The sequence below is a fragment of the Panulirus ornatus genome, chromosome 25 (assembly GCF_036320965.1).
Source record: "Panulirus ornatus isolate Po-2019 chromosome 25, ASM3632096v1, whole genome shotgun sequence".
Taxonomy (NCBI): Eukaryota; Metazoa; Arthropoda; class Malacostraca; order Decapoda; family Palinuridae; genus Panulirus; species Panulirus ornatus.
In genome coordinates this window covers 23,998,713-24,010,627 of record NC_092248.1, presented here as the reverse complement: position 1 = coordinate 24,010,627, position 11,915 = coordinate 23,998,713, and the positions used below count along the sequence as shown (strand labels likewise).

At 38.3% G+C, this 11,915-nt stretch overlaps 1 protein-coding gene across 1 annotated transcript in view; it reads left to right on the top strand.

Moving 5' to 3' along the window:
- Nucleotides 1–6,363: 6,363 nt before the first annotated feature.
- Nucleotides 6,364–11,915, top strand: part of LOC139757338 (ionotropic receptor 21a-like) — a 46,709-nt gene continuing 41,157 nt past the window's right edge. Inside the window, exon 1 of the mRNA XM_071677761.1 lies at nt 6,364–6,448. Within this exon, the coding sequence (XP_071533862.1) occupies nt 6,364–6,448 (85 nt within the window). The remainder of the gene's footprint in view (nt 6,449–11,915) is intronic.

Genomic DNA, 11,915 nt, shown 5'->3' with positions numbered 1-11,915 from the left:
TTACAAAAAGACTTTGTGATATCAACATTGCTGGCTTCCCTTTCAGAGCACTTAAAACTTAATCCATAGCCTAATGCACAAAGGAATCCTTATCTAGCTGCTTATTAGATAGATTTATCACAAAAGAAGGGTTTGTGTTCTTAGTTCAGTCATTACATTTAATAAGATGGTCCAACTTACAATTTAGTGTCATTTGTAGCCTATTTCTTTTATTCTAAACTTTAATCTATCATAGCAATAGTCCAACATCCGGTTCTTCCAATATGATGGTATTGCTATTTGAAAGGCACGTTTCATCTTTCCTGTAATGCGAAAACCTCCTCCTTTTAAAGTTTCTTTAATTCATTGTGTTTCTTTAAAATGATGTTTTAGAATTGGTCAAATGGTCGACCAGACAGCTGCAACAATCGTTGAGGTAGGACAGATCTTGACATCACTTGTTCATCAAGGCATTTCCTAAGGAATCCAAATCGTAGCTCCAGTTGGTGGGCCTTGATTAACGATTTGGAGAAAGCTGTAACAAAAGGAGAAAGTCCAGGACAGCTTGTAGAGAAGTAATAGAAGAGCCGTGTGGAATCCATGTTGGAAAGAATCATAGTTTTGTGAGTGATCAAGATATTCCTATGAGTCCACGGGGAAAATGAGACACGATGAATTCCCAAGTGCACTTTCGTGTAATAATCACATCATCAGGGGAGAGACAAGAGAGAAGTATAACAGTCAGTTGATATACATCGAAGAGACGAAGCTAAGACGCCATTTGGTAAACATGCGATTGTCCGAGACAGACAATGAGTGTTCATAAACTTTTAATTTTACAAATTTTATCAACAAAATAGTCATCTATTTTATATAGACCATCACTGATATTAAGAGTATAATTCTTTGTGCATTAAATAATGGAATATTCGATGATATTTCTCGTGGTAATCGGGTTAGAGTTAATAATTGAGATGGCATTACTCTAGTCAGTACAATGATCATAGTTTTTAACATAATTAAACAAGGCATTTAATTCTTGTTCCGTTCTTATACTATATTCATGTTTCGTAAGTCTAACAGAAAGATCCTTACCAGTCTACCCAACATAAAATTTATCACAAGATCCAGATGGCACTTTATGAATGCATCCAGGAGAATTTTCTGGTGAATTCGTGATGGAGATATTCTTTGTAGTATTATTATTGCTGAAGACAACATTTACATTTAAAGATTTAAGCAACATGGGAAGTAAAGTAAAATTATCATTAGAAAGGAAAACTAAAAGATTCTTGGTGTCAATGGTAACTGTAGGGATTTATCAAGGAAAGATCTAGGGTACTTTACCTTACATCCAATAGAATATATCTTCTCAAGCTCATCATCAATAAACTCTGACTGCAATTATGTAATGTCATAAGGAACATAGATTGAAATGATGATAATTTACCTCTGCTGTGTTGTGATGAGTAATAATGGATATATGAGCATACATTGGTAGGTTTTCTGTATATGCTAAACTTAAACTTGCCTATGGATCATGCAATCTAAAAATGGTAACATACCATTATTTTCATTTTCTACAGTAAATTTGACGGAAGGTACTAAATTGTTAAGTAAGGGGAGAAATATTTGTAAATTTTCATTTGTTGGCCAAACACAAAGAACATCATCTACATATCTAAACCAAAATACATTAGAAGGCAAGATATCCTTAAAAAATTTTGTTTAAAAAAGTTCCATGTAAAGGTTACTCAGTACAGGTGAAAGAGGGTTACCCATTGCCATACGAAATTTTTGAGCACAATAATCTCCATTGAATTGAAATACACAGTCTTTTATACACAATTTTATCAGTTCATTGAAAACAGACTTTGAAGCAGGTAAATTGATATCATCAAAGATATCAAATAAGTGTTCTAAAAGATCATCAACTGGAACTTTTGTGAAAAGTGAAGAAACATCAAAGCTAACTAGTTTGAAATCAAAATTATCATTGATATTGTTTAACTTGTTGACTAAATCTACGTTGCTCAAGATATTAGAATTCGAGACCTTACCCACTAAAGGTCTTAATAAAGAAACTAACCATTTTGACAATTTATATGTGATGGAGCCTTCTGAACTCACTATAGGTCTTGCTGGAAAATTCTGTTTATGTGTTTTGATAAGTCCATACATATATGGCAATGAAGGGGACAAAGATGACAAAGTTTGGATAAGAGAACTATTACCTCTGAACAACAACTTCATATCTTTATCAAAATGGGAATTAACTGCTTCTAAGGGATTTTTACTGAGTTTGGAATATGTTGTGTCATCATTTAAAAGATCATTCAATTTAGATAAATAGTTACTTTTGCCTAAAATCACAATAGTGTTAGCCTTATCTGCTTTAGTAATATGTATATCCTTGTATTCTTTTAAGTTGTTAATAGGTCTTATAAATCTTTTAGGGCAATTAGGTTCTACTGGTTTTGACAAAGTGGCATACACTAAAACCTTACAGATATTAATTTCATCATTACTTAAATTACTGTATTATTCTAATATACAGAAAGATTTTGAGACATCAACACAGCCGTCTTTCCTGTTAGGGCAAACAAAACATACTCAGTGCCTAATGCACACAAGGAATCCTTATATAGTTGTTAATTAGACAGGTTTATCGCAAAAGAAGGGTTTGTCTTCTTAGTCCAGTCGCTGTTTTTAATTAGATGGTCCAACTTACAATTTAGTGTCATTTGTAGCCTATTGCTTTCACTCCTTAATCTATCATAACAATAGTCCAACATCCAGTTCTTCCAATATGTCGGTATTGCTATTTGAAAGGCACGTTTCTTCTCTCTTGTGATGCGAAAAGCCTCCTCCATATCAAGTTTCTTTAATTCAATGTGTTTCTTTAAAATGATGTTTTAGAATTGGTCAAATGGTCGACCAGACAGCTGTAATAATCGTTGAGGTAGGACAGATCTTGGCATCAGTTGTTCATCAGGGCATTTCCTAAGGAATCTAAATCGTAACTTCAGTTGGTGGACCTTGATTAACGATTTGGAGAAAGCAGTAACGAAAGGAGAAAGTCCTGGACATCTTGAAGCAAAGTAATAGAAGAGCCGTGTGGAATCCATGTTGGAAAGGATCACAATTTTGCGCGTGATTAAGATATTCCTATGAGTCCAAGGTGATAATGAGACACGATAAGTTCCCAAATGCACTGTAGTAAGGGTAGAGCCTCTCAATGACTCTACTTAGGCCAGACGAATAATTCAGTGATACATGCTATCAGTAGAGACTCCTCCCACAAGGGTTCAGTTTTAGGTACGATTCACAGTATCACTGTTTCACAGTCCAGCCTAATCGAATCTATCGTGTATAATTGTCTAGTCCCAGGAAATATATTGTATATCAAAGTCCAATCTCGGTGAAACTATTTTACATCATAATCTATCCCTGTTTGATCTATCGTATATCATGGTCCAGCCCCATTGGATCTTTCATATTTAGGGTAAATCACTTTTGTGCTCACTCTTTCCTGTAATTTTCCTCGGAGTTCCGTAATTCCTTGCCCACTGTATTATGTTTTCAAAATCTTACTTCAAAATTGACATAGTAGCCCTCAGATAATTCCTGAGTATCTAAATTTTCACAAATACTCTTGTCTGGTTTTAATATGTGGATGTGAAACAGTCGCTACAACTGGTGATCACGGATTATAGAAACATTTGAAAACTTTGTATATAACATGTTCTATACAGGACATGATGGGCCTGAGAGAATATACTTGTTTCTTGTGCTTCTGACAAAGTCATGCAAGTAAGCGCCTGAGGCTTTTACAATGTCTTGTCACTCTAGATGTTTTTAGAATTCTTCTAACATTTTGTTCGACCTGGTCGCTCTATTTGTCTAACGTATTTCTAGATGGTTTATCACAAGTATCAGTATCATTTAGTAATTCTACGAGTTTCTCAATGTACAAACTTTTACTTAAGGTTTCTCTCTGATTAGTGTTATCAGATTTCGTTATCACAGTAACACTCACTACCTGCTTTAGTCCTTTTACATCTTCTAGATATCTTGACGGTAGATATCTTCCACTGGGATTGCAAGACTTTAAGAAACAACAGTAATTAGCAAATCAACGCTAACTTCACTGTCATTAAGTCTGAACTCTGAAAGGTGACCAGTGTTTGCCTTAAAGGCTGGGTTCTGAAGCCCTTGGATCTTGCCTTTGATCCTGATAGGTTGCCTGTTTTGGATGAGTGCAGTGAACTAAGTGCAATCCATGAGGGTGGGAAGGGGGATTCTTGGCTCTTGTTGGCCCTAAAGCAGTCCTCAGGGACAAAGTGTTCAAGCTTAAAACCTTACCCGCTTCCTGAAGTACCTACACACAGAAAATAGGGTCTGTAGGTACGACGTGATGGTGCAGTAAGTCTGAACCTTGAACGGCTACACTGGTTGTCCTTTAAGGTCAGGCTCTGGTACCCTCACATCTTGCCTTTGATCCTGAAGAACCTGCATCATAATGTGGAGCTTCAAGGTTCCCTGTTTTGAATGAGTACTGTTTGTGTTGTCTGATTATTAGTGTAACAACAATGATTGAATTTAAGATAATAACAAAACAATACATGGAATTACTATAATTCAGTCGTCCAACCCTACCCACGCTTCCATTGTTCATACTGGTCAAAACATAAACAGCGCTCTTTGGCGAACTATATATCATTTTTCCAGCTCTCAACTCCTGACATCTTTATATGTCACTATATAAGATTGTGATGTGATTTCCTATATTCTAGATGGTTAGCTTCAGTAAGTTGATATAGTGTCTGCTATAAACCTTAGACATTACTACTGGAGAAATAAAACATTGTATGGTGTAAAAGTTCAGTCAAAGGTGTGACTGATTTTTGAGAAATGTAAAACAGCACAAATGATTATGTCAGTGTTAGTAGCTCTATAACACTAAAACTTAGCACTTATGGACATAGTAATATGTCAGATATTAATCATTACCCTGCTAACTCTACCAGTTACCAGTTCCTGCAACCTTCTACAATTTGTTGTTCATCGTACGGAAAAGATTATTGTCACTCAACATTCACTCGCCACATTATTGTAAACCAACGTCATCACAATCGTAACGTTATCAGCATATGGAAATTTGTTTTGTCGTCCTCCAACTCCCTCCCCCTCTCAGATCACCCCCTCCACCCGTATAACACCCGGGCGACATCTATTGGTTCATAAAAGCTTCTTTCCTCTCTGTATTGCTTCGTTGTTCAAGCCTCGGACGTTTCCACGTGTGGCTGGGAACGAGACAGAATTTTGTTCCTCAAGTGTACCTTCGTTATAATACGAAGTTGATAGGTTGTCTTTTATGAATGGGAGTGAATTAAGAGTAATCTACAAGGCCAGGTGGCTTCCAGTAGTCTTAAAACTGCATTCAAGGCCAGCGTGCAGTTAGCCTAAAACTTTGTCCAAAGTTTGAAGTATCCAGACCCAAAATCTGGTGCTTCTGGGTGCTACAATTGACCTTGGAAACGATACGTACAAACACACAGACTCGCAAACGCATAAACACTTGCAGTAGTTATAACGTCTAGAATCGTATTTCTGAATTAGTTGCAAAGAATATGAAAACTAGCATTTCCAAAGACGAGTTATGTAATGGTTCACGTATTCCTTGATATTACGAATATGCAAGTCACAGTTATTCTATAAAAGGATATAAAAAATCAAGCATTAGTTCATGAATGTGGTTGGAAATGTCTTCAGAACAATTTCAAATGATTTGCTGAGTCTATTGAACTTATAAAGTTTGAATCAGAAAATCACAGCTTTCAACCTTAAAGCCATAGCTCCTCTATTGATGGCGAAGAAAATGATGGAGTCAGCTCAATGAATAAAATGTATGAATAATTTTGAGGTTTTCACTAGTTAAGCATGACTTTGTTTTCTGTTTGTACTTAAAATTGTGTGATGTTCCTCACTCAGGTGAGGGTGACAAGCTTCCTAATAAGTGTCGCTTGTAATTCATATTAGAGACAAATAAAGTCATGTTTGAATAACCTGTCGAGAGTTTCTCATAAGTAGAATGATGATGTGAAATAGAACACTTTACATTCCTTCTTCTCTCTCACGTGACTCACGCTTAAAAGGAAGTTCTTTGTTCCAGATTAACAGAAAGGTGCCTTTAGTTGCTGTAATCCTTGTTCGGGCGCTGAGGATTAGAAAGACATTACTTACTGCTCACATTCATAGTATAGTTACATTGTGACAATCGTCTGATAACACTGTTGCTGTTATATGTTCTGTTTCTAATAAGGCAGGGTTTCCCAAGTTAATTTCAGAGAGAGATTACACTGTTGGAAGCTGTATGAGACAATGAGGAAGGTTCAGGCAATGCTTCTGATAACGCTAGTGTTCGCCATCTACTGCGGGTCCGCCAGCCGACTGCCTATTGCATCAGGTAAATCTCCAAGGGTCACTGTAGTCCAGATGAACTGAATATGATTCATGATACAATTTGTGAGATTCCCCAGTAGTACAAACAATTGCACTATCACAAGATGTTCCAACAAAATGCAAGAAATGCATAATAATCATGATATTCTAATGAAATGCAAACGCAAGTATACCATTCGTTCTCTTCTGTAATATATAGAGATAAATCAATGACACTTGTCTCTCATGATGTTTCTTTTTCATGGCTATGTTCATAAACACCAATAATCCTTCATCTCTCACCATTCACTTTAAGATTTACTCACATCATTCTAAAGTTTACTTTAACACTCTATCACATACTCCAAGAGCTCCTGTTTCAGGAACAGTACTACTCCTATCTTAGCTCTCACCCACTCACCAACCCCTGACTTTACTCCCAAGACATCCAAAACTTTCTTCTCCATTACCCTTGAGCTTCGTTTTACTTGGAGGTAGAACATCCAGGTTTCTTTCCCTAAACATACTGCGTATCTCAATCCTCATCTTGGTTACATCCACACATATTCAAACACCCCAATATGAAACTTCGAGGAGGGTGAGCATTCCCCACTTGACTCCATCATCTGTTTCCTCTTCTAGAAACGAAGCTCAAGGGTAAAGAGGAAGAATGGTTTGGAAATGTTTTAGGAGTAAGGTAAGGAACTGGTGAGGGGACAAGAGCTAAGGAAGAAATAACAATTCTCCTGAAGCTGGAGTTGTAGGAGTATGTGATAGAATATAAGTAAGTAAATTCTTGTATCATTTGGGTCAGACTGAAAGTGGATGGTGAGATATTGGTGATTATTAGTGCTTATGCACTTGATCATGAGAAGAGAGATAATGAGAGGTAATGAGGAGCTGAGTGAGTGTGCCAGTAGTTTTGGTGGACGAGACTGGGTATTACTGATAGGTGAGTTAAATGTGAAGGTTAGTAATGTGGCAATTTAGGATACAATTGGAGCTCTTTGGGTATTCCATGTTACTAATGGATATGATGAAAAGCTTGTGGAGTTGTGTGCTGGAAAAAGACTAGTGACTCGGTATACCTGGTTTGAAAGAAAAAAGGGATTTATAAGAGTATTCGTACGTGGGTAAGAGAGATGGTCAACGGGCATTATTAGAATACGTATTGATTGATATGCATGTAAAAGAGAGACTTTTGGATGTAAGTGTGCTGAGAGGGGCAGCTGGTGAGATGTTTGATCACCGTCCTGTAGAGGTAAAAGTGAAGATTTGTAGAGGTTTCGAAAAAGAGGAGACAAGAGGAAACAATATCGAGGACAAGAGTGTGGTGAGACTTAGTGAGCTTGGAAAGGAGACTTATGTGAAAAAATACCATCAGAGATTGTGTGCAGAATCGCAAAAGATGAGAACAAATGAAGTGAGGAGATTGGGTGAGGAATATGCGGTATTTAAGGAAGCAATGATGGCATGTGCAAGGGATGCATGTGGCATGCGAAAAGTGAGAGGTGGGCAGATTCGAAAAGGTAGCGAGTGATGAAATGAAGAAGTATAGTTCCTAGTGAAAAGAGAAGGGAGACGTTTGGGGGGTTCTTACAAGGACAAGGATGGAATGCAAATCACTGGGAGATGTATAAGAGAAAGCGGCAGGAGGTCAAGAGGAAGGTGCAGGGGTTGAAAAAAGAGGGCAAATGAAAGTTGGAGTTAGAGAGTATCATCAAACTTTAGGGAGAATAAAAGATGTTTTGGAATGAGATAAAGAAAGTGCGAAAGACAAGAGAGCAAATGGGGACATTGGTGAAGAGGACAAAAATGGGAAGTGATAGTAGGTGGTAATGGAGTCAGAAGGAGATAGAGCAAGTATTTTGAAGAATTGTTAAAAGTGTTTGATGACTGAGTGGGAGATGCTGGGTGTTTTCGTCAAGGTTTGTATGAGAAATAAGAGAGTTCTGGAGAGTGGCTAGATGAAGAAAGAAGAGGTGATGAAATCCTTGCGAAGGATGAAATCCGGCAAGGCGGCGGGAGTGGACGGTATTTCAGTTGAAGTTGTCAAGAAATGGATGACTGTATTGTTGATTGCTTGGTAAGGATATTCATTGTATATATAGATAATGATAAAGTGCCTGAGAATTGGCAGAATGCATGTATAGTGCCACTGTATAAAAGCAAAGGGGATAAAGACGAGTGTTCAAACTACATAGGCATACGTCTGTTGATTGTACATTGTAAATTTTATGGGAGGACATTGATTGAGAGGGTGAAGGCATGTATAGAGCATCAGATTGGGGAGGATCAGTGTGGTTTCAGAAGTGTTATAGGATGCGTGTATCAGGTGTTCGCTTTGATGAATGAGTGTGAGAAATACTTCGAGAAACAGATGGACGTAAATGGGACATCTACAGAAGGCATATGATAGGGTTCATATAGATGCTTTGTAGACTGTCTTGGTAATGTTTGGTATGAGATGTTTATATCAAGGGTGTAAGGCATGTTTGAGAGCAGGAATAGAGGAGAATGAATGGTTCCCACTGAAAGCTGGTCTATGGTAATGGTGTGTGATGTCGCCATGACAGTTTTATTTGCGTATTGATCGAGTAGTAAGAGAAGTAAAGGCAAGAGTCTTGGAGAGAGGGGCGAGTATGAAGTCTATTTGGAAAAAGAGGGTCTGGGAAATGAGTCAGCTGCTGTTTGCCGATGATGCAACGCTGGAGGCGGATTCAAGTAAGAAAAACAGAAGTTGGTGACTGAGTCTGGAAGAGTATGTGAAAGGAAAAGGTTAAAAGTAAATGTGAGTAAAAGCAAGTTATTAGGTTCAACAGGGTTGAAGGACAAGTTAATTTGGACATAAGTTTGAAGGAGAAAATTGGAGGAAGTAAACTGTTTTCGATATCTGGGACCAGCCTTGGCAGCAAATGGAAACATGGAATCGAAATTGAGTCATAGGGTTTGGGAGGGAGGGAAGGTTCTGAGAGCTATGAAGAATGCGTGGAAAGAGAGAAACTTATCTGGAAGGGAAAGAATGGGTATGTTTGAGGGGATAGTGGTTCCAGCACTGTTATATGGCTGTGAGGCATAGGCTATAGATAGGGTTATGCGGAGAGGTTAGATGAGTTGATACATAAAATGTTTGAGAACAACATCTGGTGTGAGGTGGTTTGATCAAGTAAGTGGTGAAAAGGTAAGAGAGATGCATGGTAAAAAAAAAGGGCGTGGTTGAGAGAGTAAGGGATGTGTTGTAATGGTTTGGACACATGAAGAGAAGCAGCAAGAAAAAGTTGACAAAGAGGATATATGTACCAGAGGAGGGAACGAGGAGAAGTGAGAGACCAAATTGGAGGTGGAAGATTTGGGCGAATGTGGCCCTACCTCGATGACACAGTGGGTGGGGGTAATGCGGTTTCCTGTAGGGCCGGGTGACACCAGGAATATCCGCATTGGCTCACTTCTCTGTTCCTCTTTTGGAAAATTAAAAAAACGATGGGAGCGTATTTCCAGCCCCATGCTCCCTCCGCTTTTGTCGACTTCTACGACACCCAGGGAATACGTTGAAAGTATTCTTTCTCCTCTATCCCCAAGGATGATATATGTATATATATATATATATATATATATATATATATATATATATATATATATATATATATATATATATATATATATATATAATATAAATATATATATATATATATATATATATATATATATATATATATACATATATATTTTTTTTTTGTCGCTGTCTCCCGCGTTTGCGAGGTAGTGCAAGGAAACAGACGAAAGAAATGGCCCAACCCACCCCCATACACATGTATATACATACGTCCACACACGCAAATATACATACCTACACAGCTTTCCATGGTTTACTCCAGACGCTTCACATGCCCTGATTCAATCCACTGACAGCACTCAACCCCAGTATACCACATCGATCCAATTCACTCTATTCCTTGCCCTCCTTTCACCCTCCTGCATGTTCAGGCCCCGATCACACAAAATCTTTTTTACTCCATCTTTCCACCTCCAATTTGGTCTCCCACTTCTCGTTCCCTCCACCTCCGACACATATATCCTCTTGGTCAATCTTTCCTCACTCATTCTCTCCATGTGCCCAAACCATTTCAAAACACCCTCTTCTGCTCTCTCAACCACGCTCTTTTTATTTCCACACATCTCTCTTACCTTTACGTTACTTACTCGATCAAACCACCTCACACCACATATTGTCCTCAAACATCTCATTTCCAGCACATCCATCCTCCTGCGCACAACTCTATCCATAGCCCACGCCTCGCAACCATACAACATTGTTGGAACCACTATTCCTTCAAACATACCCATTTTTGCTTTCCGAGATAATGTCCTCGACTTCCACACATTCTTCGAGGCTCCCAGGATTTTCGCCCCCTCCCCCACCCTATGATCCACTTCCGCTTCCATGATTCCATCCGCTGCTAGATCCACTCCCAGATATCTAAAACACTTTACTTCCTCCAGTTTTTCTCCATTGAAACTTACCTCCCAATTGACTTGACCCTCAACCCGACTGTACCTAATTAGCTTTCTCTTATTTACATTTACTCTTAACTTTCTTCTTTCACTCACTTTACCAAACTCAGTCACCAGCTTCTGCAGTTTCTCACATGAATCAGCCACCAGCGCTGTATCATCAGCGAACAACAACTGACTCACTTCCCAAGCTCTCTCATCCCCAACAGACTTCATACTTGCCCCTCTTTCCAAAACTCTTGCATTCACCTCCCTAACAACCCCATCCATAAACAAATTAAACAACCATGGAGACATCACACACCCGTGCCGCAAACCTACATTCACTGAGAACCAATCACTTTCCTCTCTTCCTACACGTACACATGCCTTACATCCTCGATAAAAACTTTTCACTGCTTCTAACAACTTGCCTCCCACACCATATATTCTTAATACCTTCCACAAAGCATCTCTATCAACTCTATCATATGCCTTCTCCAGATCCATAAATGCTACATACAAATCCATTTGCTTTTCTAAGTATTTCTCACATACATTCTTCAAAGCAAACACCTGATCAACACATCCTCTACCGTACATATATATATATATATATATATATATATATATATATATATATATATATATATATATATATGGAGAAAAACTGGAGGAAGTAAAGTGTTTTAGATATCTGGGAGTGGATCTGGCAGCGGATGGAACCATGGAAGCGGAAGTGAATCATAGAGTGGGGGAGGGGGCGAAAATCCTGGGACACTTGAAGAATGTTTGGAAGTCGAGAACATTATCTCGGAAAGCAAAAATGGGTATGTTTGAAGGAATAGTGGTCCCAACAATGTTGTATGGTTGCGAGGCGTGGGCTATGGATAGAGTTGTGCGCAGGAGGGTGGATGAGCTGGAAATGAGATGTTTGAGGACAATATGTGGTGTGAGGTGGTTTGATCGAGTAAGTAATGCAAGGGTAAGAGAGATGTGAG